At 35.1% G+C, this 27,888-nt stretch overlaps 3 protein-coding genes across 8 annotated transcripts in view; 2 read left to right on the forward strand and 1 right to left on the reverse strand.

Moving 5' to 3' along the window:
* Positions 1 to 207: 207 nt before the first annotated feature.
* si:ch211-274k16.2 overlaps positions 208 to 27,888 on the reverse strand; it is a 51,235-nt gene continuing 23,554 nt past the window's right edge. For 5 of the 6 annotated variants that reach the window (XM_087303826.1, XM_087303829.1, XM_087303828.1 and 2 more), the window contains 5 exons: positions 15,547 to 15,610; positions 7,809 to 7,877; positions 5,643 to 5,951; positions 3,220 to 3,510; positions 208 to 1,262 (listed from right to left, as the gene is read on the reverse strand). In XM_087303826.1, the coding sequence (XP_087159952.1) occupies positions 1,138 to 1,262; positions 3,220 to 3,510; positions 5,643 to 5,951; positions 7,809 to 7,877; positions 15,547 to 15,559 (807 nt within the window). In that variant the 5' untranslated portion in view covers positions 15,560 to 15,610 and the 3' untranslated portion in view covers positions 208 to 1,137. Of the gene's footprint in view, positions 1,263 to 3,219; positions 3,511 to 5,642; positions 5,952 to 7,808; positions 7,878 to 10,393; positions 10,453 to 15,546; positions 15,611 to 27,888 lie in introns of all 6 variants that reach the window. The other variant, XM_087303830.1, reaches the window with a different exon arrangement.
* Positions 10,968 to 15,769, forward strand: LOC147831475 (uncharacterized). Its single transcript, XM_087303889.1, has 3 exons — positions 10,968 to 13,101; positions 15,181 to 15,456; positions 15,535 to 15,769. Exons 1-3 carry the CDS (start codon positions 12,978 to 12,980, stop codon positions 15,636 to 15,638), a joined length of 504 nt encoding a protein of 167 aa, XP_087160015.1. The 5' UTR covers positions 10,968 to 12,977; the 3' UTR covers positions 15,639 to 15,769.
* On the forward strand, positions 23,059 to 27,606 carry rnasel4 (ribonuclease like 4). Its single transcript, NM_001100104.2, is given in 2 exon segments — positions 23,059 to 23,153; positions 26,843 to 27,606. A coding segment is annotated over 1 exon segment (408 nt). The 5' UTR covers positions 23,059 to 23,153; positions 26,843 to 26,845; the 3' UTR covers positions 27,254 to 27,606.

Consider the following 27,888-nt stretch of genomic DNA (forward strand, 5'->3'; position numbering starts at 1 on the left):
TGATTGTTTTCATTGAATAATTGGTGATGTTATGGTGTTGATATTGTTGATATTATTATGCTTAAAAGCAAAATGCTTTTTAGTAAACTGTCTATTAGTTAAATAAAATTAAATGCAAATAACGTGAATATTGTTTAAAAATAACTTTCGACAATATTTTAAGAAAACTCAAATAAATCTTTTAGGATTTATAAAAATGACAAAATCGTTGTTATACATTATGGAGATTTATTTTATTGCAATTTTGAGTGTACAGTAAAAGTCTAAAATCGTTTAAGCATCTATATATGCAGGGAAATATGCAGATGTTTATATGAAGATTCAAAAAGAAAAGGCAAGAAAAACAAGCATTCAATTCAGAGGTGACAAATGTGCTAAATATGACAAGTTAACCTAAAATAATAATAACAACAAAAATATTAATAATAATAATTGACTTTGACGGAAACATATTTTTAAAAGGATATAATCATATCAGGAAATATTCATTCATTCAATTTCCTTCGATTTAGTCCCTTTATTCATCAGGTGTCGCACCACAGCGGAATGAACCACCAACTTATCCAGCATATGTTTTTTTTTTTTTTTACACAGCGAGTTTTGAAAAGCCAACTGACCCAGCCGGTGCTCGAACTAGCAACCTTCTTGCTGTGAGGTGAAAGTGCTCACCACTGAGCCACCTTGTTGCCATCAGGAAATAATATATTAGGAAACTATATTGACCTTATTCTAAAATGCGGAAGTGCGCCTGTTTTCGCGATTGTCTTAGAACTTCCGATTCAGTCGCCTATGGGAAAAATGACTACGAATAATAAATGGCAAAAAACGGTCAAACTACTTGCTCTACAAACAAATGTTTGCATGACTATACAGACCAAGTAGAACAATATAACAAGGAAATATCAGTTTGTAACATAAAACAGCGAAACGAGCAGTTTTTAATGTCTAAAAATGAATGGAAGTGAATGAGACCGTGAATGAGTCTCGTGCCAAAAAGATTCAAATGGCTGCGCCCGCTCATCGGTGAAGAATAAGGTGAAAAGAGGTAATGTAAATATTTCTTAATGTAATTGTGACTTTAGTATGAAATACAGATTCACATCATGAACACCTCATCTGTGAAAGCCATGATTTCCCTCATGTTTTTCCTTTCCTGGATGTGATGATGTCATAAACTAAAATAACAACAGTAGCCACGCCCACCAGAACAGAGAGGACCAATCGAGTGACAACTTCAGAAACATGACAGCAGAATGCACAATCTGAGGGAATAAAAAAAACAAGGAAAACATGGTACATTCCTGAATTACCATCAACATGCAAATCAGTTTAACTTTTGATATTAATAATTCCTTTTTACTTTATTCATATATATATATATATATATATATATATATATATATATATATAAATATATATATATATATATATATATATATATATATATAGTTGAAGTCAGAATTATTAGCTCCCCTTTGAATTTTTTTTCTTTTTTTAATATTTCCCAAATGATGTTTAACAGAGCAAGAAAATTTTCACAGTATGTCTGACAATATTTTTTCTTCTGGAGAAAGTCTTATTTGTTTTATTTCGGCTAGAATGAAAGCAGTTTAAATTTTTTTCAATATTCTGAGCCCCTTTAAGCTATATATGTTTTCAATAATCTACAGAACAAACTATTGTTATATAATAACTTGACTAATTACCCTAACCTGCCTAGTTAACCTAATTAACCTAGTTAAGCCTCTAAATGTCACTTTAAGTTGTATAAAAGTGTCTTGGAAAATATTTAGTCAAACTGTATCATTTACTGTCATCATGGCAAATATAAAAATGAATCTAAAAATTCTGAAACGTTCAACAGCCATTGGAGAAAAAAATAAACAGGGGGGCTAACAATACTGAACTGTATATACACAGGGGTTGGACAGTGAAACTGAAACATTGGCCAGTTTAGTGTTGGAGAATTCATGGCTAAATTTGATCAGCTCGGGAGCACCACCTTTTTAATACACATGACCAGTGTGCTATAGCCAAACCTTTGGTTACTCGTGCCAAGGCCAAACACTCATCACAGGCTCATTGTGAATACGTACCCCTGTCTAAATTTCTGGAGATTGCGAATTATATAGCTAGAGGTATGTTTGACTGCATTTTGTCTTAAAAATGAACACTACGGGCGATATGACACCGCCGATGGCTTCTGTCCATGTGGACGGCTTTTCTGGTGTTACCAGTTTGACAGTTTGAGATGACCGCGATGATGGGGTTCGAGTCCAGAGATGCAGAAAGCATGTAAATCACAAGCAAAACATAAATAAATAAACAGGCTGAAAACGTGGTGAAATTGCACAGCCGTGATGGCTTTTATTTTTTTAGATTGGATTTGAACACACTATTGTTCAGTCGGTCGGTCGACAGCAAGCTGGCCTGGTCAGCTGAAGTGTATATTGCGCCCTCAAGTGGATTTATGTGAAATTTGAGATCATCAAAAAGCAGACACAGCAGCCTCTGATGGATTTGCAAAAACAAAAACTGCGAGCAGATGTACCTCCGATTATGTATTTCGCTGCCCCCAGAAATGTAGTCCTGGGTACATATCCGCAATTAACCTGGGTTGTAAACATTGGTTTTAATAGTGCCAGCAGCAAAAAACTTGGGCTGTGGACAATGTGAAACGTATTGTTTCACAAACATGTATTGAAGGTGGACTCTGTTGAATCCACCTTCAGATCCTTTCCCACATCTAGTAAAAGGGTGAAGGTGTGGAGAAGCCCCAAATAAGCATAACACTCAGACTGTTGCATGCCCAGAGTGAAGCATGGGAGTGGATGCGATGCAAGTGTGCTTCATAAAGTTGAGTAGGCTAGACAAACAACCTGTAGAACAAACTCTGTCCTCTCCGTATGCTCGGAGAAAAAAAAAACTTAAACTTATCACAGCATTTATTTATTGCTACTTTCTGATCATTTGAGGTTCTTCTTTCATAAAAGCGTCTGTTAATTAAGTGAATGTAAATAAATCACACACACGAAACAGGGGGTCACTGATACCACCACATGGCTGATCATCACCATGGTGTGTGCTGGTTTTTACATTCACAAACAGCTACATTTACATACATTGTGAAAGCTAATATCCCAAAAAAGCCCAATATCACAGTGAGGTGAAAATGTAAACAAACAGATCATAGATTGGATACAAACCAATCTGACATACCTGAACATGGCTGGCAGTGTTCAGTGTTGTTCACATGTTGAGTCTGGTTGCTGATGGGATTGCTGACCACACAGCTGTAGGAACCATCCAGACACTCCATATGTAGAGGGAAGCTGTTGTTGAGATCAGACACACTGATGCTGGACAACAAACGGTTTCCTTTGTACCAGGAGAGACTCGCAGCACTCACATTCACCACTGAACACAGCACTGAACAATACTGCACTGATGAAGATGAGGACGAAGAATTTGGTGGGGATTCACTGATAATGACAGGAACAGGTAGACGAGCTGGAAAACATGAGAATATTTGGACACAATATAATTCTGTAACGTGAAAACAGTACTATAAAAGGGATAGCTCATCCAAAAATGATACTTCTGCTATCATTTACTTCCCCTTCATTTGTTGAACACAACAAAATCGCAGAGACCTATTGACTTCTATGTTTTTTTTCTTACTATGGAAGTTGATAGGTTACAGCAGCCCGCACTCTTTAAAATATGTGAAGCTTATTTATGAACTAATTTCAGGAGGATCAAGTGCTTATGATTGACCACAGCTGGTCCCGCATTAGCTAACACAATTCACTACCGTAATCAGATGATTGCTAACTCACGATAAATAAAATAGTTTCTCACCATAGTTAAGGCTGATTTATACTTCTGCGTGAGTGATCGGCGTGACTCATGGCGCCTGCCTTGTGCATAGATGTGCATTTATAGTTCTGTGTGACGTTTTTGTTCAGGGTAAATGTAGGAACCTAAAGGTAATTTCCAAACCTTTTAAAGACTTTTTAAAGACAATCTTAAAAAGTTTTAAGACCTCATCGCTACTTCAAATTCTAGTCATTATCAAACCTTTAACTTAATAAACATTTGTTAATAAACAGTTGTAGTTAAATGAATCATTGGAGCACAACCATGCTTGGAAGAAACAAAGCTTGACAGAATAAATTGTGTGGTTGTTTTCAGCTTCAGCTTCTGTTTAAACTCGTCTTTCTTACATCAGGGGTACGCAAACTTACATTTTCCCATTTCGCCGTCTGTTTCGCTCTATGGTTTCGCTACATGTAGAAGGCGTCACATCACCTTCCCACGTTTGTTGCAAATTACGTGACATCACTAAGACGGAGGAGCTTGGCCGGTCGTGCCCCAACCCGAACCAATCATGTGGATCGAGCACGCCGTTGTTAATATTAGGAGTAAAATAAATATATTTATGCTTTTTTGGAGTCAAACACTTTGGACAATGCTTAAATAAAATTTAAGACCTTGTAAAAAGGTGATTAAGACTTTTTAATACTTTTTAAGGGTGTTCATTTTCTCGTAACTGATTCATCAACTTTTAATACTTTTTAAGAGCCTGCGGACACCCTGTTGTTGCACTGTAATAACACTTCCGATACGCTAGCTGGCAGTAGGTTTTTATGTTCCTCTGTGTCGAGTTTCTTCGCAGGTATTTAGCTTTTTTCTGAGTGCTACAAGTACCTCGAACTTGCTCATTCAGAGGCGGGAACCTGCGGATGTGCAACAACTTTAATCATAAGGTAAACACAAAACAAAAGTTTCCATCCGGAGCTCCTTCATGGCACTCAACACTTGTAAACACTTTCTCCATTGGGTTTGCGGCTCTCAGCACCACCCATACTCATCACCGGTACCAAGTTTACCTATTACAGAGTTTGCGCTAAGCATCGTTGCGATGTGTAGTTCAATTTTTTGAAAGGTGCGCATCAGCGTCAGCCATGGCTACAACTATGCGACCGTGCGGAGGCTGTGCCAGACCATGCGTGTGTGCTTGATGCAAAAGTATAAATCAGCCTTTACCTTAGTCTCGAACAACTCCTCCCTTTTCCTTAATAGGGCAGCATGGTAGCCCAGTGGTTAGCACTGCTGCCTCACAGCAAGAATGTCACTAATTCAAGTCCCTACCAGGCCAGTCAATGTTTCTATGCTAAGTTTGCATGTTCTCCCCATGCTCACGTTGGCTCACGAGCTCTTAATCTGCAGTACATCTCTCCATAGCAAACCTTATTTCTCATTAGTCCTAAATAAGCAGGGGAGTTCTTGAGACCTACCTGGGCTTAAACTCCCCTCTAGCCCTGCAAGTGGCAGGGAGCCCTGGGCTCGAGGATCTTATGAGCTCAGGGCTCTCTCCCGGGACAGCATGTCGACCACGGTTTATAATCAATCAGTAGCTAAGTGTGAACTCTTGAATTTCTGTTGTGTTCAACCGAAGAAAGGAACTCTAATGAGGGAGAGTAAATCATGAGGTAATTTTCTGAGTGAACTAGCTCTTCAATGTAACATACAGTGCTGTGCAAAGGTTTTTAGGCCTGTAATATTTTCTAGAAATAACTGATTAAAACCATTTTTGGCTGTTGTTGCTGTTACTGTAGTAATGTAGGTCATATACTCACCGTATACAGTAACGTTGAATAGAAATGTCCTCTTAATGTTGTGACTGATGCTCATTATATATACTCCAGCATCTGTTTTTTTGCTGTCTGTGATGGTCAGAGATGCTGTCTGATTGTCCACCTTCAGTCTTCCTCTGAATTCCCCTTTATCAAATATGGAGATAAGCTTGGATGTTAAATCGATTTTCGCAAGAAGATTCCCATTAGGCTCAAATTTCCACATAATCAGACGTCCGGTCGGTAGTTCTGTCAAGTCAGAGTTTAGTGTGACAGAATCTCCTTCCGTTACAGACACTGACTTCACTGCATCTGCATCAGGAGATAAAAACAATGACATCAGTAATCGATGGATTTCCTTTGATATAATTGAGACAATAATATCATTAAAGTGTTTATAGGAGTTACTTTCGGAATGTTCTTTTCATGACCTCGTTTTACATGTTATAGCACAAATATTGCTTAAGGTTACTGTGTCACAGTGCTATCCACATTTCCTCTGGAATTTTATGTAATGTTGGGTGTTTCATTTTTATTTTTTCAGCTTGCAGTTTGGCACTTTCACTTTCATTTAGGAACATTTCATTCATGCCCCCATGACAAATTGAGGTACAGGATGAGAGTACAAATTAAAGACTGGTGATAATACTTTATAATAACTAGACACTATGAATCATTTATTAAGCATTAGCAAATAGTTAATTCATTATCTGTTAAGTACTAACTCTACATTAATAGACGTTAGTAAGCAGTTTTTAAATGCAGATACAAATGCTGTATTCTTGACATTTATTGTTCCTAATGATTGTATTTTCATACTTTGTTAATAATTCTGTTTTCATAACTATTATTAAGTGCATTATTTACAAACTACCTATTTAAGAATAGGTGTTATTTTAAATGTAAAATTTTTACATTCATATATCTTATTATTCAGGCATATATTAACAGTTAATTTGTATGTTAATAAATGCTTTATTACAGTAACTCAACTTCATTCAGCTCTGTGAACGAATCTAAAGTGAGGACTATTTATGCTCAATAAATCACTTAGAAATGACTTTATAATATGTTGTTGTCATATTTCATTTTCATTGTTTGCTGATTTTATTCAACTAGTATAAGCCTAGAATTAAGCTTGAGTTGATGCTACTTTGCCTTATGGTCGGTGAAGTAAGAGATTGTATTATCAACAATAACGTTACTTGTTTAGTGTACAAAAATGAAATCTTCCCTATAAATTGTTATCGCTTTCTGCTTTGTTTACTTTCTTTGTTCATTACTACACCCGTACAAAGTGCAGTGTTCATTACAGCACTGCCAAAGTGCAAGGTGAAAGTGGTTGAGCTCAAGCGCATCAAATGAAAAGCAAATGAAGCAACTTGAAGGGGGCGGGACATGTGAGAATCTAAAAGAGAAATTTGATTGGTCACAAAGGTTTGAGCATCTGAATTTATTTATTTTTTTGATGTTTTTAAGCACACTAGCTTAAAGACTTCCTTAAAATGAACAAACTAACATCTAAAAAAAACTTTTAAATGGATTTAACAAAGTGGAAATTTTAAACTTTGAAGCAATGTACATTTAAAAAAATTCATGTTAGAGTTCAATTTTAATATTTTTACAAGATAAATATTACCATTTTGTGTTCTATTTAAATATTCACAGACTTAAATGGAACGGGAATCTCATTTTAAGATTCATTTACATGGCAAAATGTCCCAAATACATGAAAAATACAAGATCTTAATCATTATAAGACTCTGAAAACATGACTGACAGTTTCAATTTACTAGAACTTTTATGTTAAGCTGCTTTGACACAATCTACATTGCAAAAGCGCTATAGAAGTAAACATGAATTGAACTATCTCAAATAACTAGTGTTGTTTTGAACTTTCTAGTAACAATAATTTAGAAAAAAAAAATTCTTAAAAAAACAAGCAGCCAAACTGATAATAGTCACTTGCTTCAACACTGATAATAATAAATATCTCTTGATCATTAAATCATCAAATTAATTTAATGCCATGTGATGCTGAAAACTTAGTTCAGTCTTTATAATGTACTTTAGATTATATAACAGTTAATAACATTTTAACAGTGGAATATTCTTTTGTAGGCTACTAATACATCTGCTATTGTAAATAATAAAACGTTTTTAACTTACCAGCCAGGTGACAACAGCACAAACAAAACAAAACTAGTCTGGTAAGCATTTTCATCAGTCGAACAGTTCCTGTGTCCAAAATATATAAAATATCACTGAAGGTGCTCAGGATGATGGAGCTTGAAACAGTGGTTGGAAAAAATCACTGAGGGAAACAAAAGCTCAGTCGCCTCAAGAGCACCCGTTTGTTTTTTTCCCTCCTCGCTTCACAGATCAAGACAACAAACCACAGCAGCAAAGAACGATTGACGTAAAGACTCTTCTGAATTGGTAAGTCACAAAGGAATTGCACGTCTGTTTTTTTACACAAAAAAAGTGTGCAGATAAAGTTATCAGACTGTTCAGTGTGGCTCAAGTGCAGGTCTCCTGATAAAACTGAAAAACAGGATGTCACGATAACAAAGTCTTATGCAGTTTCTTTCACCTTACGAAAAAAGCTATTAACAATGTATAACATTTCGAATGTAACGGACACAATTTCAAATCTGCCGCGCTTCTTAACTGAAGCGCGTGTCGCCATGGAAACGGAATACAATGTAAAGTTGTAAAGAACTCACTCGCGGTAGAAATAAGCGATTTTTAAAAGTTAATAAAGCGACTGTTGGTATAAGGAGATTCACTAATACTTTTGTACTAATGTAACAATGATGAAGCCAATAATTTTACATTCAGAACAAGTGGAAATTAAGAGAGAGAAATAGAAAAAAAAAATCACAATGTGTTCAGCCATGACTGTGAATGATACAATGATGCAACACCAAAACCAAAAAGAGAGTAAGAATGAAACCTGCTGACTGCAGTTTGACAAGTGAAAAAAAGTCTGTGTGGTTATTGTGGACCGTGTTGGACAAATAAGTTGTGCAACAGTGTGAAGTGTGAAGGCTGATGTTTGTCTTACAAAATAAGGGGAGACATGAAAACAGGGACTGATTTATATGCATACGCATTTCTAAATATCCATTACATTGATTTTTAGTTTGTCAAAGTTGTCAATTTTCACACATATTATCTGCAAATGCAAAGGTCATTGCCAAGAAGCTGATATCACACCCAAGTCCCACATCCTGAAGAGCATCTATTACAGAGGAAATAGCAAATCACACGTGTGTGCGTACCTTGTATTCCTTACATCGAGGGGACCAAAGGTCCACACAAATATAGCAATACTAGTAAATTTACTGGTAAACCTTTTTCCCCTCTCCTGTCATTTACATATTAATGGCAATAAAGCATCTAAAAAAAGTATTTTAAGTCAACAAGCAAGATACCATTCCATGTTTTCACTATTAGTTTGATAGCTGCCTCAAAAAGTCACATTTAAGTTCAGTACATTTTGGAAAGATGATATTGTAAATTTCAAGAGTTCACACTTAGCTGATGAGTGGTGATAAAGGTAGTTTGGCATGCTGTCCCGGGAGAGTGCCCTGAGCTCCTAAGATTCTCGAGCCCGGGGCTCCCTCTTGTTTGCAGGGCGAATCTCATCCATTTTGTTCACCAGTGACTATATATTGACAAGAAAAATGCTGGATAAAGAAAGCCGGTGTGGTGTTAGCTTTAGCTTTGCTCTTAGCTCGCCCCAGTTCCCCTGTCTTCGTTTACGGTCTCAACGCCGCCTTCGAGCACTTCCGCCCGGCTGGGAAGAGCGCTCACCCTCGGGTGTTCTGGCGATCTCAGTGATGAGTCGAAGATTGCTAATAAATCTGTCTGGAATGCACAAACCCATATCCAAGATCTCCTGTCGGGTGTACAATGTAAAGGCACTGCTGTTCTGCACGAACAGACCTGAAATGAGCAGGAATAATACTGCAAAACTGCAGAAATTGGAGAGACGCTGGGCCTTGCAATGTGTACGCGCACCCATCATTGTTCAAAGCGGGCATAAAAGTTGCTGCTTAGGGATTGCTGTGAGGGTGAGCTGCTGGTGGAATTGATTATGGTGCTGATTTGGTTTAGTCAATTTACTTATGTCTCATGTTTTGGACTGTGGGAGAAACATATATACTTGAAGTTGGCGAATGTTCGTTGGAATGATGGATTTGGGAAATGGCAAATCAACGAACTACGTTTGTAACAACAGAACTTGCAACCTTAGTTGGCTAACAATGGTTTTCGGAAATGCACTTCAGGCTAGTTGGTTTGACATCAGGTTAACATAGGAGCTCTTTGACCTGATTAAGCATGTCTAATCGATGTTGGTCTTCAGCTAAAGAGAGTGCTCTGACTAGTTATTCAGCAACGAATCAAAGTGTGATGTAGTGAAGTGACGTAAAAAGTAAACATATCGTCCATTTGCTTTCAGCATGATTGTAACAGCTTAAAACCAATATTCCAACAATGCTCTTTAGATTTTCCAATTAGTTCTGCAAGCAATATGTATAACAAAAAGGTTTGGAGTATTTAAACATTCTAAAGCCAACAACTAAAAAAATTTCACAAAAAAAATTAAAATAAAAAATAACACTTGATGTATAACTAAAATAATTCCATATCATTAACTAAAGTTCGTTGAGGTAGTTTAGGCAAGAGACAAATACAAACATGCAATGGTAATGTGCATAAAATAAATGCTTGAAGAAAACACCCACCTTGCAATAATGTTGCTCAACCAAAGGAGATGTCTGCTTAAAAATACACACATTTTTTTCTACACAAAAACACACCCAATATATAAAAATCACTTTAGCGTACACTCCAAATGCTTGATTAGTAAACAAACGCATGGCTCAATTGGATTGGATATATATATATATATATATATATATATATATATATATATATATATATATATATATATATATATATATACACATATATATATATATATATATATATATATATATATATATATATATATATATATACACATATATACATATATATATACACACATATATACATATATATATATATATACATATATACATATATATATATATATATATATATATATATATATGTATATATATATATGTATATACTAATATATACATACATATATATATATATACATATATATACATATATATATACGTATATATATATATGTATATATATATATATACATATATACATATATATATATATATATATATATATATATATATATATATATATATATAAACACATATATAAACATATATATATATATATACACACACACACACACACACACACAAACACACAACATATTAGGACATAAGATTATTTATATTGTGATTTATTTTTGTCATATTGCTCAGCCCGATTTAAACGAATATCTTTTTTTATTCTTCAGTTAACTATTAAGATTAATAACATAATTCAAAACATTAATCTGTGACCAAACATGTTCTCCAGGGGCCTGTTTAAGTAAGGAGGTTCAAACAACTCGGAGTTTAAACTTGAACTCTGAGTTGATTTACCGAGAGATTAAAAACTCTGAGTTTTCGGTTTCAGAACAGCTGATCTGAGTTGGGTCAATCAACTTTGAGTAGACCAACTCAGAGTTAAGCGCGCACACCGTGACTTTAAAAAGGCATTATCAATGGAGCGCAGACATTACGAGTGACTATGGCAATATCTTATAAAAGAGATCACCATTTCTTTCTCTGGCTGAACTTGATGTTCTCATGCAAAGTTATAGCAAATATGAGTGTATTTGAAAAGAAGCAACCATCAGTGAAACAGAGACAGTTAGCATGGGAAAACAGCTGCTCAAATTAATGCCTAATTTTTAATTTTAAGTATTTAAACATTTAAGTATAATAAAATAAGTAATGTAATGTGTGACATTTATACTTTTTTTCTAAACTTTTGTACATTTTTATCAGTTTTAATAGATTTAACAGTGCACTTGTTGTGTGTCTGCCTTTTTATTGATCAAGTGATAGAGGTTGATATAACATTAAGAAGGTAAGCAGTAATAAAATAATTTTTAGACAGAATAAAAATCCCATTAATCTAGTAACAGTGCATGTCGAAAGTTAAGCTAATTATTTATGGAAAAAAAGGACAAGCCTCGTACGTGACTTTGTTCTGTGTTTGACAAAAATGTAGGCAATAGCTGTGTTTTGTTCCATCAAAATATAGGCTATTATATATTTGTGCAAAACTGCAATAACGCCTAAAAATAAAGCAGCGTTTTTATCCAAAGAGTCGAAGTGAACACAATCGTCACTTCCTGATTAACTTGCGCCAAATATCAACAGTAAAAACAGAATTTACTGCGGTAGAATAAGCTGCGTCAATGATTTTTCATTTAATTAATGTACTTGCGCCTCAGAAGACAATTGACACACAATGAACACGTGGGGGCGTTTGAAGCCAGACGCGGAGATCTTGACGCGCTCCAGACGCTCGGAGGTAATTAATAATATACACTAATACTGAAACAGTAAAGGCATTTTAGAATGACTAAAACAACATTTAAGATGTTATGCAGTGTGCTCAGTCTGCTGGTTTGTCCATTCACACACATTTTCATCATCATCTCTAACAAACCTTTTTTTAATGTACATACTGTAATTTGTTAAGTGCACTTCGTAGTTTATGTGCATCTTTTTTATCAGATAAAAGTTTAACCTACTCAGTTATGCACATGTTTTATTATGCGTATTTTCAAAAGTTATGTGAATCATGACGTTTCCATCAATCGTTTTTATGCACATCTCCAAAATGAGCTCTAAAATAGGTGTGGAGACGTAAGGCTAAGGCGAGAAATACCGCTTCATCTTTAAAAAGGGGGAGGAGACCGACAGAAACTCAGAGTTTAGAGAATAAAACCTGCTCCGGACCAGGTTAGATTCACAGAGTAAGTTACCACAGTAACTGACTCTCGAGTTAAAGTTACCTTTCTTTCAGAAACAGGCTTGACTTACCCTGCTTTCTTGAGTTGAACAAACCTGCCATTTTGAAACGGAAAACTCAGAGTTTCTCTCATTTCGGGGTTAAAATACTCTGAGTTTTCACTTAACCTCCTTTCTGAAACAGGCCCCAGGTGTGTTTGTTAAGTCGGTTTCAGTATTAGAGGACCGTTCTGTGACTCTAAGCACTGGTGTTACCGAAATACACGATGATGATGATGTACAGTGGAGCTTTGGAGATGGACACTCTCTGATTGCTGAAATCAGCGGCGAGGCTAAAATCTTCTCCACATACGATGGTCCGGACAGGAGATTCAGAGACAGACTGATGCTGGACAGCAACACTGGATCTCTGACCATCACGAACATCACAACTGAACATGCTGGAGATTATGAAGTGAAGATCAGTGGATCGAAACTGACAACGAAAACATTCAAGGTTTCAGTTTACGGTGAGTAGTTTTTTGTTTTGTTTTATGGTCAAACTTGTGTCAAGTAACTAACAAATACTCGGATTTCTGTTATTGAGTAGTTTTTCCCAGGAATTGTAATTTACTAAGTAGTTTTAAAAGTGTGTACTTATACTTTCCCTTGAGTACATTTTTAGTGCTGTATCAGTACTTTTACTCCACTACTTTCCTTCAACATGGATCACTACTTTATTTTTTCCTGTCTATGGGGATTAGAAAAATCAGTCTTCTGATTCCTGTCCAAATCACACATAGAAGGTAAATCGCATCATGCTGAACTCCCTCAAGACATGGGCGATTTATAATTGTAGCAAGCTGTTTGGAAGCATTAAAAGTGTCCAAGAAGATGTCTTTACACACATTGACCCAGAGATTGTTTAGACGCATGTCACTGATGAGAAGATGACGGATATTTACTGTATGATGACCGAAATGGTCTTAAACACCCAGCAGGCACAAGACCTCAACATGACGTCAGATTGATATTGTACCCAAACCTCGTGGGGACGTTGCATTTTGTTTGGAAATGAATATCGGGTTGACATCAGTTTTCAACGTGAAGCCAACATCAATGTCCAAACTAAAATCAACACCTAATGATGTTACAGCTTGACGTTGTGTGGAAGACACCACTATGACGTCTATCAGATGTTGGATTTTGGTTTGGTTTGGTCAGTATTTGACATCAATATGATATTGGCTCGACATTGAATTTTGGTCAACACAACCTAAAATCAACCAAATATCTACATCATTAGATGTCATTAATGGACATCAAAATAACATTGTCCTTAGATCTTGGCTAGACATTGAATTTTAGTCACCTGACATCACAACCCAAATCTAACCTAATATTAGCGTCTTATGACATTGTGTGCCTGCTGGGCAATGACTAAATGCACTACAGAACGTTACGTTTACACACATCCACAAATGACATGTAAATGCATCAGCTTTTTACAGCGTAATACTCACTACTCTTGCGTACTGTTGAAAGGTCTATTTTTACGCATACTTTGAGTAATATTTACAACAGATTCTTTTACTCTACTTACACAACATTTTTAGACACGTAATAGTACTTTTACTCAAGTATGATTTTCAGTACTCTTTTCACCACTGACTAAATGAAGCAGGCATGAAAGCACTCTGCGTGTGATTCTATATCCTAATATACCAGCCTGATCTCACGAGGAAACGTAACTATTGTACGTTTTGTCAGTTTAGTGGCTAAATCATTCCACTGTGGCGACCCCTGATGAATCAAGGGACTAAACCGAAGGAAAATGAATGAATAAAAGTTCTTTGTTCTCAAAATGGACCCTATTCTCATTTCTGGGTTTCTCAGTAGCGAAAGTCTTTATAGTTGGGTAAACTTGGTGCACAGTGAATGGGAGAGTCAAGCAAATATATACATTTATTTATAATCCTGTTTGCTCAAATTGTAAAAGACAACTTCACTATGGTGTTATCAAGACTTTTAGAAAAAGGAAAACAATAGAGTAAGACTGATAGCGGTAAGACTGATAGAGAAAGACTAACAACGTCAAATTTGCTTTCCCGCCTCCATACACTCTGCATTACAAGCGCCTCACACAAGCAGTAATTTGTTATTTTGTAATTTGACTATAACTCATACATGATGAATACATAGAAATGTTAATAAGGTTTTTTAAAATCTGAATATTAAAAACTCTTAAGGATTTAAGATGCTTATGACCATTAAATATGTCAAGAGTCTTGTAAAAAGGGTCCACAGGCAAGCAGTCAATACACAGCAGTGAATCCCAACTCAAGTCAGCACAGAAAAACTGTGCCTATATTCTGTGACCACCTAAACAAGAGCGACCTCTGCTGGACATTTGTGTATACCACAAAATAAAGACAAAATGTCTTTCACTTCTGACCTTTTACTGCTGTAACATTTCGACATTTTTGTTGTAATCTTTCTATCTCATACAGTAATTGCTGTTCTCTAAGTCACAAAACAGGACTTTAGTGCCTTGGTTATTTAGTAAAACTCTAACATAGCGTATCTGTTTATTTTCTGATGTTTTTCAGCTCGTCTGTCTCCTCCTGCCATTGACAGAGACTGTTCAGCATCTTTCTCAGAGTGTTCAGTGTTGTGTTCAGTGGTGAATGTGAGTGCTGTGAGTCTCTCCTGGTACAAAGGAAATTATGTATTGTCCAGCATCAGTGTGTCTGATCTCAGCATCAGTCTCTCTCTACCTCTGGAGGTGGAATATCAGGATAACAACACCTACAGCTGTGTGATCAACAACACCATCAGCAACCAGACCACACAACTGGACATCACACACTGTCAGACATGTCCAGGTATGCTACTATTAATATTCTAGGCTGATTTGTAAAGTTACATTACATCCAGTAATGGCTTATTCTTTTCCATTACAGATGAGGTTTTACCTTTATATGGCATTGTGTTGATCTGTGCTGCCGCTGCTGCACTGATTGGAGCTGTGCTCTGCGCCTGCAAAAAATGTAGAACAACTGGTTAGTGACACAATGGATTAATCTGTATAAATATATTGCTCTTTACTAAGATGCAGCAGCAACGATGTTGTTAAATACACTACTTTGAACACATTTGTGTTTCTGTTAATGCAGTCGCCAAACATGAGGAAGACGGAAATCCTTCAGCATGGCGTAAATCAAAACTGGTAAGATCTTTCATGATGTCGAAGCAGGAATTGAAGCTCGATGACTGGAGTTTTGAGTCCATCAGGCAGTCATTGTTACCCTCAGCAGATATTTTAGCATCAGGAAAACATTGTTTATAATTGTGTTAACAGTTCTACCTATAAACACACAGGGTTATTATCGGGGGCGGACTGGGACAGCATTTTCAACCGGGAAAAGTTATTGGAGGTCAAGCCAAAGTGAAAACCCAGGGGGGAAGGGTTGTTGGGGGGGTAAAAAAGCATGATGTTTATGAGAAGTGTGTGGGGGGGCAAGGGAATCACAGTGGCAGGCCAGATAGACTGTCAGGCCACCGGGAAATGTCTCGGTGCTCCCTATGGCCAGTCCGCCCCAGGTCATTATTCTCCAAATCACCCAAACAAAGGCAGTTTATTACCTCCAGAACTGTCTTGAGCGTCTGTGCTTCCAAAAAGCATCTCACAACACCAAAAACCTCCACATGTTCAATAATTTACATATTTATGCATACACATATCATTTATTAAATAAGAAAAAGGGCACACATTGGCTTCTCCTTCTGCAGCAAACTCCATTTTTCTTTTAGCTATTTGGCGCCAGTTTATCAGGAAGTGAGGATTTTTTCCTCTTTGACTCATGGAAATTTATATTTATTTGCACATGCTTGATGTTGCACTATATGCATCATTAGCAGAGGATGTTGTTCTGTTGGCTTCATCAAACATGGACCTTGAGCATGCACTGGGGCAATTTGCTGATGAGTGTGACGTTTCTGGGATAAGAATTAGCACCTCCAAGTCCAAGGCCATGGTGCTCCACTGGAAAAAGGGGGTTTGCCATCTCTAGGTGGGAGGAAAGTCCTTACCCTAGGAGGAGGAGTTTAAGTATCTTGGGGTTTTGTTGACAAGTGAGGAAAGGAAGGACGGAGCGTGAAATTTGACCGGTGGATTGGTGTAGCGGCAGCAATTATGCGATCGATGTACCAGTCCATTGTGGTGAAGAAGGAGCTGAGCCAAAAGCCAAAGCTCTCGATTTATCGGTCAATCTACGTTCCTACTCTCACCTATGTCTTGAGCTTTGGGTCATGACCGAAAGGACTACATCTTGGATACAAGCAGCTGCAATGAGTTTCCTTCGCAGGGTGGCAGGGTGCACCCTTATAGAAAGGGTGATGAGCTCTGTCACCCGGGAGGAGCTCGAAGTTGAGCCGCTGCTCCTCCACATCGAAAGAAGTCAGCTGAGGTGGCTCTGGCATCTGTTTTGGATGCCTAATTGCGGAGGTGTTCCAGGCATGTCCCACCGGGAGGAGGCCTTGGCGAAGACCTAGGACACGCTGGAGGGACTATGTCTCTCAGCTGGCCAGGGAATGCTTCAGGATCCCCCCCGGAGCTGGAGGAAGTGTCTGGGGAGAGGGAAGTCAAAAGACTAAAGGCCGAATCTATTTCTTGATTTTTGCAGTTTTCCAACCCAGATTTAAATGCAGCGAAGGATTAATAAAAATGTGCAAATCCCCATCATTTATAATTTTCGTTGCGTGGGTGTTGAGATCCTGATCTTTTAATGATTAATCGTGCAGGTTACACTGAATGCATTAATGCAGGCTAAACAAGTAGTGACAGAAAACACCTTTAACAATCTAAGAAACCCTCCACATCCCGATTAACCTACCACAACTTTATCTTTCATCAATATATATATTATAGGAAGGCCTAATTGTTTTCATACATGTGATTTAAATGACACAATAGGTGATCTTTTCTGCCACCGTAACGAATTTAGAATTAATCTACAAGTAAAAAACTAAATATTAGCCTAATGTGCGAGTCAAGTGTGTTCGGAACCATGTGCAGTTATCTGTATGAATCACAAATTAACCATCCATTACACCTCTAGTATTTGTAGATTAAGCTTTGCACAAACACACTCAAAAAAGGTTAATCATCTATTGACACATCAACATGTGTATTAATTGTGTTTTCTTGCAGAAATCAAAGGACCCCGTGTATGAAAATGTCCCCAAAAAACGATGATAGAATACTGCATCTACTGGAAGTGTTATAAACAGGATGTCTACGTTTTGCTCACCTATTTACACGTGTTGTCATTTGTTTAATAATCATGTTTATACTTTTTCTGTTGAAACGAGAGAAAGAGTGTAAGCCTCATTTTTTCATGTGTCACTCAAGTTTAAACCATGAGTTTTTAAAATTATAATTTTTATTGACTTTCACTTTCATTTTGAATTATATATATATATATATATATATATATATATATATATATATATATATATATATATATATATATATATTTTTTTTTTTTTTTTTTGATGAACTAGCCACTTAAGTTGTGTGTGTTTTTTAAAACAGTGACAACATAATTTATTTTTTGGCTATACTTTACATTGTACCCATCTGAAACATTGTAAATATCTTGTATTTCCTATAACTTTACTAAGTAAAGATGTGAAACTCTTACCTTTGCTCTTTTGGGTTAAGGGATATTTTGTTCTGACTAATGTAGGCTTACAGTTGTAGCAAAGTTTTGACAAACCTGAGAAAATGGAAAAAAATATGAAAACATGAAAAAAAAAATAATTTAAAGCAAAATAACTTTATAAAATTCTTTCAAAAATAAAATTTTTGAAATTGATCCTCTCAGTTGCTCACTGGTTTTTAGGATAAAACATATTTTATAATTTAGGTACTGTTTGAACTTGCTAGTCTTGAGATATTTTGCAAAACCTGTGTTCTCCAGTACATCAGAAAATTGCAATATTATGAAGCAAACATTGCTGAAATAAAAAATAATAAATAAACTTGTATAAACAAGAAGCAATACGCTGTAGGCATTCACTTCTAAAACAAGTTCCACACATTAATATTTCAATACTATAGTATCATCCTTTGATTAGGATGTTTAGTTAACTGGCAGTTGGACATATTTCATCATTTGGATTGATAAGAAAGATTATACTATATTAAGAGAGATATAATAAGAGAACTTTGCATTGCAAACAGTCAAATAAGATAATATATTCCTTCAACATACAAGAACCACCCATGTTAATCTAAAAGTATTACAACCTGGTTATGGTGGCCTGAAAAAGCCAACATACTGTTATACTGCTTGTAATTTGTCTTAGACTATTTTAATAAAGCATCTCCTCCCAGACCGTTCATACAGTTAAAGTCAGAATTATTAGCCCCCCTTCAAAAAGAAATTTATTTCTTTTTGAAATATTTCCCAAATAATGTTTAACAGAGCAAGGACATTTTCACAGTTTGTCTCAAAATATTTTTTCTTCTGGAGAAAGTCTTATTTGTTTTTTTTTCGGCTAGAATAAAAGCAGTTTTAAACTTTTAAACACCATTTTAAGAACAAAATTATTAGCCCCTGTAAGCTATATATTTTTTGATAGTCTACAGAACAAACCATCATTATACAATAACTTGCCTAATTACCTTAACCTACCTAGTTACCCTAATTAACCTAGTTACACCTTTAAATGTCACTTTAAGCTGTATAGAAGTGTCTTGAAAAATATCTAGTCAAATATTATTTACTGTCATCATGGCAAAGACTAAATAAGTCAGTTATTAGAAATGAGTTATTAAAACTATTGTGTTTAGCAATGTGTTGAAGAAATCTGCTCTCCGTTAAACTGAAATTTGGGAAAAAATAAACAGGGGGCTAATAATTTTGATGTTTTATTTATATTTTATAAATGATGTATTTTTAGCTTCATTACTCCAGTCCTCAGAGTCATATGATCCTTCAGAAATCACTCTCATATTAATTATAATTATTATTAATAGTAACAGTAATTAAAGCAATAATGACTGGAGTAATAATTCCATTTAAAACGACATGCAATAAAAAAGCAGTTATTTAAAACTTTAATTCTTTTAAATTTAATAAAATGTCGCCTTGATGAACAAAACCATTTTCTTTAAATAAAATTCTGACCGGTAGTATACATAGCTTATTAAGAACATCAATTACACTCTTTTATGAGGGTCTTGGCACTGCTTAATTGTTCTCCTCAGACTCTCGGCTCATACACATTCAGTATCCATATCCTGTATTTGCATATCTTACAACTGTGGGTATTTTGATGTGCTCTTGTTTGAGTATCTTGTTAGCAATGCCAAGCTCTTCCAATCCAAGGTCAGAATTATGCAAAGTTCTCTTAAATTGATCTGTTTTGTTATTATAGCTAAAATAGTGGAGCATGGTGCAAGCAAAGCCAATGTGGTGGGTTCAAACAAGTTAAAGTCATTTGGATGAATTTGCACATTTGCAGGAATAAATTTATGAAATGAAAGTGCATACGGGACGATTGTAATGATAAATTACTTAGAACTATTACTTAATAATTATAAATAAGCAAATTATGAACAATGTTCAACTGTGACTTGACAAAACATTAGGAAGAGCAGACGTGCAAAACATGACCTCTCTGGACAGGAATTTAAAATATGGAGCAATCGCTTGCATTTTAAATGTGTAATCATCTTGTTTAATCCCGCCCCTTTTCGCAGCGCCGTACGACAGAATTTCGCAAACTCAAACTCTAGTGTGACCGCAGCTTAAGTGAAACTTGCAATTTTTTTTGATTATATATTTTTTATTTCGCTTTTTCAAGAATTAACAATACAGAACATCAAAACAAAACAACAAACAAACTAAATTAAAACATACACAGTATATTAAATAAATACGGTAAATTAAATTAAATAAATAAAAAGGGAGGAGATACAGTATAAGCCAGTAGAAACAAAAACATTTTGTCAAATCAAATCAAGTGGTACTGTTTTAATATAGTTCAAAAATGGATTCCAAATCTTTTTAAATACTTCATCCTTTCCTCTCAAGGAATATGTGATCTTCTTCAATGGTACACAGTTGCAAACTTCTGAGATCCACTGTCCAATTGGTACATCAATGTCTGTTTTCCATTTTAAAGCAATGCATTTTTTAGCTATCGTCAGCAACATTTCGGTAAGTTTAATAGCATAGTTATGCTGGAGGTTAGAATTTGTGTAATTACCCGATAAACATATCTCTGGATCCAATGGAAAATCAATTCCATGAATCTGTGATATAATATTGCATACTTGCACCCACAACACTTTCACTTTAGGGCACAGCCATGTAGAATGCAAAAATGTACCTTCTTCTATACCACATCCGAAGCAGACAGGAGAAATACTGTTTTTAAATTTGTGTAATCTGGATGGAGTATAATAAAGCTGGTGTAAGAAATTAAACTGGATTAGTCTAAATCTGGAATTCAAAGTTGAGGTTACCCCATCTCTACATAGCTGACCCCACAGGTCATTTTCTAGTGTTATCCCCAAATCCTGTTCCCATCTAGTTTTAGACTTATCTGGGACAATCAAAGGTTGTCTAAGCATCAAAGCATCATATATTCTAGAAATTGTTTTATGTAATGGTTTATCAGAGAAAACAAGTTCCTCCATAGCGGTTAAATTGGGTATCTTGGGATAATTTTTTAATTTGACCCTTAAGCAATCCCTTAATTGCAAATAACTAAATTCTTTATTGGTCATGTTATAGTTTTTTTTTTAATTGCTCAAATGACGAAACTTGCAATTTTAACCACTGAACAAGCAAACATCACTGGTTTGGAATGCTAACAACACAAAACTTTTTAAACATACAATAAATGTATTATTAGAGATTAGTTAGTAAACTATAGTCTTTGCCATGATGACAGCGATTACTATTTGACTAGTTAGTTTGCAAGTTATTATTCAGCATAATGTGCAATTTAAAGACTTAACTAGGTTCATTAATTTAATTTCCTTCGGCTTAGGGCCTTATTTATCAGGGGTCGCCACAGCGGAATGAACCGCCAACTATTCCAGCATTTGTTTTATGCCGTGGATGTCCTTCCAGCCACAACCCAGTACAAGGAAACACCCATACTCACTCACACACACTACAGCCAATTTCGTTTACCCAGTTCACCACCTATAGTGCATGTGTTGGGACTGTGAGGATAACTGGAGCATGCGGAGGAAACCCACACCAACACGGGGAGAACATGCAAACTCCACACAGAAATGCTAACTGACCCAGCTGGGTCTCGAACCAGCGACCTTCTTGCTGTAAGGCAACGGTGCTAACCACTGAGCCACCATTAAGTATATAAGTTATTTAGTCAATTCATTGGATAAGAGTGGTTTGTTCTTTGTTTCTTAAGTGGGCAAATAATATTGACATTTTTTATTAATATTTTTATTGAAACTAAAATAAATACGATTTTACCCAGAAGAAAAAAAAATATATATGTAATAACAAGAACTGTAAAACATTCCTTGCTCTGTTAAACGTCACTTGGGAAATACTTAAAGAATGAGAATTTCACAGCAGGGCTAATAATTTTGTCGTCAGCTGTTTACACACATCCACTTTAATAAAAGTGTTTTCAAAAAAAAAAAAAAAAAAAGTAGCCATTTTTTTGGCTTTTTTGTTTCCTTAACTAATTTGGTCTTGCTTTAAACCCTTATTTTAGGCCATTCTTAACTAACATTAGCTATAGCCTCCTAGGGCTTGAATGGACACATACCTGAACAGCACATTTTAGCTCTTAAGTGGCTATTTAAAATACTTTGAATGTTTTATATTTTGTTACAGACATACAGTGTCATCCTGCAAATGTTTTGCAGCATATGAAATGTCCCAAACACTATTTTTAACTGTGTGCTAAATGGGCAAAAATGTTTTTTCTGTCTGATAGTTAAAACACTTTCGAAAAAATAAAAAAACAAAAATCTGTTATATATGGATTAAAAACAGTCGGGAAAAAAAGTGTTTTATGTAAATTTGGACCACAAGTTCACATATACAGTATGGACATCATTTTTCTCTAAAAGTACATCATATCACATAGATGATACTTAGGTTTTATTCTAATTAGGTTCCAATAAGCCCAAATAGCACAGAGTAATAAAAAATGCATGTAAAAAAACAGCTTGAGCCTTAAGAGGATGGCACATTTTATCGAGTTCTTTAAGCACCATTAAATTTAACTATGATAACAGTGTCTGTTGCTGATAAAACATATTTAAATAATTTCTGCAGTTTGGTTATTATCTTTCTATCTTTAACAGAGAAGTATAACGCTCATCAAATTTTCTGTGTATCGTCTGATAGGCTGCTCTCTGAAAACGTCACGTTTTAATTTGCAAGTGATCAGTGATATAAAGGCCGTGTTGCTCTGGACATTTTAAAGCCAGCATCGAGACTTGAAGGTCAAGCCTAACTGCAATCACTCGGAGATCGTACATCTTTCCTGGGTTTAATTACCAGATTTCTAGCAATTGGTGAGTATCACTTTACTACAGTTTATTTTGTATTGTTATATCATGTTTCTAAAATGTAATCTTTTATTTTTATGTTTTAGTAATTTATATTAAAGGATTCAGTAATAGGGAGTGTTGGGGAAAGGTACTTTAGAAAGTAATGAGTTACAATTTTGAGTTACTCCTCAAAAAAGACACTAGTTGCGTTAGTTACTTTTTATGATGACTAATGCATTACTTTACTTTTGAGTTACTTTTATTTTCCTGGCTAAGATGTTCAGGGTTTTTTCTTTTTTTTTTTTTGTTAAATAGATGAGCTCTTTAATTAACAACATACTGTATAACCTTCACCATCATTTACCGTTAAAAAATACACATAAAAATAATAACTTAGGATAATGTTATTTTACTTCCATCACAGAGATGTTTGGCTCTGCCATGTTGATTTCTGTACGTTCCCACGCGGAGCTCATTCTCTTATCGAGTGTGTTTCAATGTTTCTTGTTTTTTCTCCTCATTTTAATTCAGCAACTTATATTTTACAAAAAAAAAAAAAAAACTTAAATCAGTACCAATAGCCTAGTGATTAGGTGCGCAGACATATAGCACCATTGTGCTTGCAGTGACCTGAGTTCGATTCCTGGCTCGATGTCCTTTGCCGATCCTTCACCTCTCTCTGCTTCCAATGCTTTCCTGTCTGTAACCTCCACTGTCCTTTCCAATAAAAAAACGGAAAAAGACTAAAAAATAATTAGATGTGAATATAAAAAAGTAACTTGAATATTATTACTTACTTTTTAAAAAGTAATGTGTTACTTTATTTGTTCATTCATTCATTTTCCTTCGGCTTAGTCCTTATGTTATCAGAGGTCACCACAGTGGAATGAACTACTAACTATCCCAACATATGTTTTACACAGCAGATGCTCTTCTAGCTGCAACCTAGTACTGGAAAACATCCATACACACTCATACACTACGCCTATTTTAGCTTATTCAATTCACCTAAACCCCACAGTTTTGGATTGTGGGGGAAACCGAAGCACCCAGAAAAAACCAATGCAAAAATGGGGAGAACATCCAAACTCCACACAGAAATGCCAACTGACCCAGCCGGGAAACCAGCAACGTTCTTGCTGTGAGGCAACAGTGCAAACCACTGAGCCAACATGCCGCCTGTTACGTTACTCTACTCCAGGCGTGTCCAAACTACGGCCCGCGGGCCATCTGCGGCCCGCAATCAGTTTTGTGGCGGCCCGCGAGGCTTTTTATAAATATCAATAGAATCTGGCCCGCTATACAAAAATGAACGTAATTCAATAAATAACCACGGGGTGTCGCTATTACATGCATTCAATTAAGCAGCAGTTCTTGTTATGATCTATCTATCTATCTATCTATCTATCTATCTATCTATCTATCTATCTATCTATCTATCTATCTATCTATCTATCTATCTATCTATCTATTTATACACAGTTGAAGTCTGAATTATTAGCCCCTCTTTGATTTATTTCTTCTTTTTTAAATATTTCCCAAATTATGTTTAACAGAGCAAGAACATTTTTACAGTATGTCTGATAATATTTTTTCTTTTGGAGAAAGACTTTTGTTTTATTTCGGCTTGAATAAAAAGCGGTTTAAATTTTTTTATGAACCATTTTAAGGTCAAAATTATTAGCCCCTTAAGTCTTCAGAACAAACCATTGTTATAAAATAACTTGCCTAAATACCTTAACTTAACTAGTTAACTTGATTAACCTAGTTAAGCCTTTAAATGTCACTTTAAGCTGTATTTAAGTGTCTTAAAAATATCTAGTCAAATATTATTTACTGTCATCATGGCAAAGATAAAATAAATCAGTTATTAGAAATAAGTTACTAAAACTAATTTGTTTAGAAATGTGTGGAAAAAAATCTTCTCTCCGTTAAACAGAAATTGGGGAAAAATAAACGGGGGCTAATAATTTAGGGGGGCTAACAATTCTGACTTTAACTGTATTTATATATATATATATATATATATATATATATATATATATATATATATATATATATATATATATATATATATATATACACGTGTCTGTGTGATGTATGTAAAATTTGGCCCGCGACAACGTTTGTTTTTTTGCATCTGGCCCTCGGCCCAAAAAGTTTGGACACCCCTGCTCTACTCTTTACTCTGTAGAAAGCAATATTATTATGTAACTTGCGTTACTTGTAATGCTTAACCCCAACACTATTTAAAAGGTAACACATACTCTCAGAAAAAAAAATTCAAGAGCTGTCCTTTCAAAGCAAACATACTGTATTTGTACGCTGTAAAAAAAAAAAAAAATTAAATCTGCTATTTTATTTATTTATTTTTTTTTTTGGCAGTTAAAGTAAAATAACAGCCGGTAAATTACAGACAATTACCGTAAAATAACAGAAGGTAAATTACAAAAATTTAAATTAAAGGAAATTTCTATAATTTAAGTCTGCTATTTTATGGTAAATGTCTGTAATTTAATGGTTGCAACAAGAGTGCCAAAAAAAAAAAAAGTTAAACTAGTATTTTACAGTGTACCTAAATGGTCCAAATTGAAACCTTCAAGTTGACTAATAGTACAACACACATTATTTATTAGGACATTTTTAGTTCGTACATTGTACCAATGTGTATCTTTTGAAAAGGTGCAGACCCATTGGCAGCTCCCGTGCCTTTTTCTAGAAGTGTGACAATGTTTGAGCTAAAGTAGCTTCTTATTTAACAGGGAGAAGAATAGAGTAAATGTTGTAATGTTTTAGTTACATAAACAGTAAGTTTCAGATGCAAAAATTGTTGTGCATTTTGCAAACACTAAATATTTAGAAAATATAATGATTTTGCAAAGTACGATGCGATCCTGGATTAATATTTACGTTGATCCTGGAACATTTTTGTTAGAAAATGTAATCCATACCTATTCCATATCCCCTAAATCCAACCATAACTGTAAATATTTCTTAAAACTACAGGGTAATAATGGTTGGATAACAATCACGTACAAGTACATAACCCTAAACATAAGCCTAAAATTAGCATAAACTGTAAACATACAGTATGCCCTAATTCTGGCAGATTGGAATGTTGTTCCAGGATCAACATAGATGTTAATCCAGGAACAGGTTCACACCAACCACGCATTTGCATTCCCGTCTTTTAGTCCAATCAGTTCCCAAATAACAAAATCATGCACTGCCATACATTTTTTTTCTCATTTCAGAACCATTTCAAGTGGTTATACATCACAATAGTAGAAAACTTCCATATTTTGGCAACTTTAAGCATCTAAAACCTAAAATAAATGTGTGACTGAAAGCGCTGATAAGTTGTGATCTGCATGAGTCTTTTTCTGTCTCATTGTAGCCATCGCGGGAAAGCAGATTTGAAATTAGCAGCTGATTGTGAGACACACTGAATCTCTAATTGTGATCGTAGCCTACGCTCAAGGGGTTAATCTTTAAAGCAGTAAGCAAATATTAGCAAGCAGTATTGAAAAAAGCAACACTATTTGAGCATATATGTGTTGTTGTCAAGTTTTTGAGTTATTTCGCTGATGTTTTACAGAAGAAGTGTGGTATGTCTTCCCTAATTTCAATTCATTTTTGTGACTTACAGAGCACAGTTTTAATGTACCAATTATTAGATAATGCTTTAATGTACTGTTTGTCTTGTTCACCAGATCATGAAGACCCGTCAGTCCTTTATAATTCTGCTGCTGGTTATTTGTGCATCACTGGCTGTTAACAGTCAGTCTTATAATGACTTCAAACGCAAGCATCTGGCTCCAGCTGGCATGAAAGAAGATGACTGCACCACTCTGATCGTCACAGAGAGAAAAATAAAAGAAAAAAACCAATGCAAAAAAATAAACACCTTTATACTTGAAACAGAGGACAAAATTAAAGGTGTTTGTAACACACCAGCGACAGATGGAAAGAATCATAAGGGCACTGGCTTTACTGTGATTAACTGCACCAAAATAGAAAACATAATTGATTGTAAATATAATGGTGTTAAACGAACTACTGACATTATTTTGACATGTGAAAATAGACTGCCAGTCCATTATGGACGTTCCAACAATTCTTAAGGCTATATATATATATATATATATATATATATATATATATATATATATATATATATATATATATATATATATATATATATATATAGCATTGTATAACTTAAATTTACTTCCCCATTACGTTATTTCTTTATTTCTATATTTTCCACTGGGGTTGTTTCAGTGCATTAGTGTCTTGGTTAGATCTGTCAATGTCTTGTAGCCAGTATGGCAAAAACAATGGAAAAGGAGAGAATAAAATGTCGTCGTTGAGAGTTTGTACAAAAACAGACAAGAAAGAAGGAGAAATTAAAGAATGATTTTTATTTGCCACCTGTGCTAAAACCCCCTTAATAAAAGTTTCTACCAGCATTAAACCGGTCTCCTATAGATTTTATTACAATGTGATCAAAGTAAATTGTGCTTAATTTGTTCTCTGGGAAGCGTACCTCGTATTACTTCCAAAGAGAAGTACTGAACGAACAAAATATATTGTGTCAAAGAAATTACAATCTTGATCCTGTTTTAAGGTTTTTCAAGCAATTCAAAATGCAACAACGTCACACAAACTACACCCATTCAAAGAAAAGGAGAACAAACACTTGGGAGAAACCAGACTCATAGGGACAGAAATGTGTACATACACACACACACACACA

The sequence above is a fragment of the Danio rerio genome, chromosome 22, assembly GCF_052040795.2.
Source record: "Danio rerio strain M-AB ecotype USA chromosome 22, GRCz13ab, whole genome shotgun sequence".
Classification (NCBI taxonomy): Eukaryota; Metazoa; Chordata; class Actinopteri; order Cypriniformes; family Danionidae; genus Danio; species Danio rerio.

Coding starts and splice junctions, on each gene's coding strand:
- LOC147831475 (XM_087303889.1), top strand. CDS start 12,978: ATGCTGGACAGCAACACTGGATCTCTGACCATCACGAACATCACAACT. Junction 13,102..15,180: donor ATTCAAGGTTTCAGTTTACG/GTGAGTAGTTTT, acceptor GATGTTTTTCAG/CTCGTCTGTCTCCTCCTGCC. Junction 15,457..15,534: donor ACACTGTCAGACATGTCCAG/GTATGCTACTAT, acceptor TTTCCATTACAG/ATGAGGTTTTACCTTTATAT.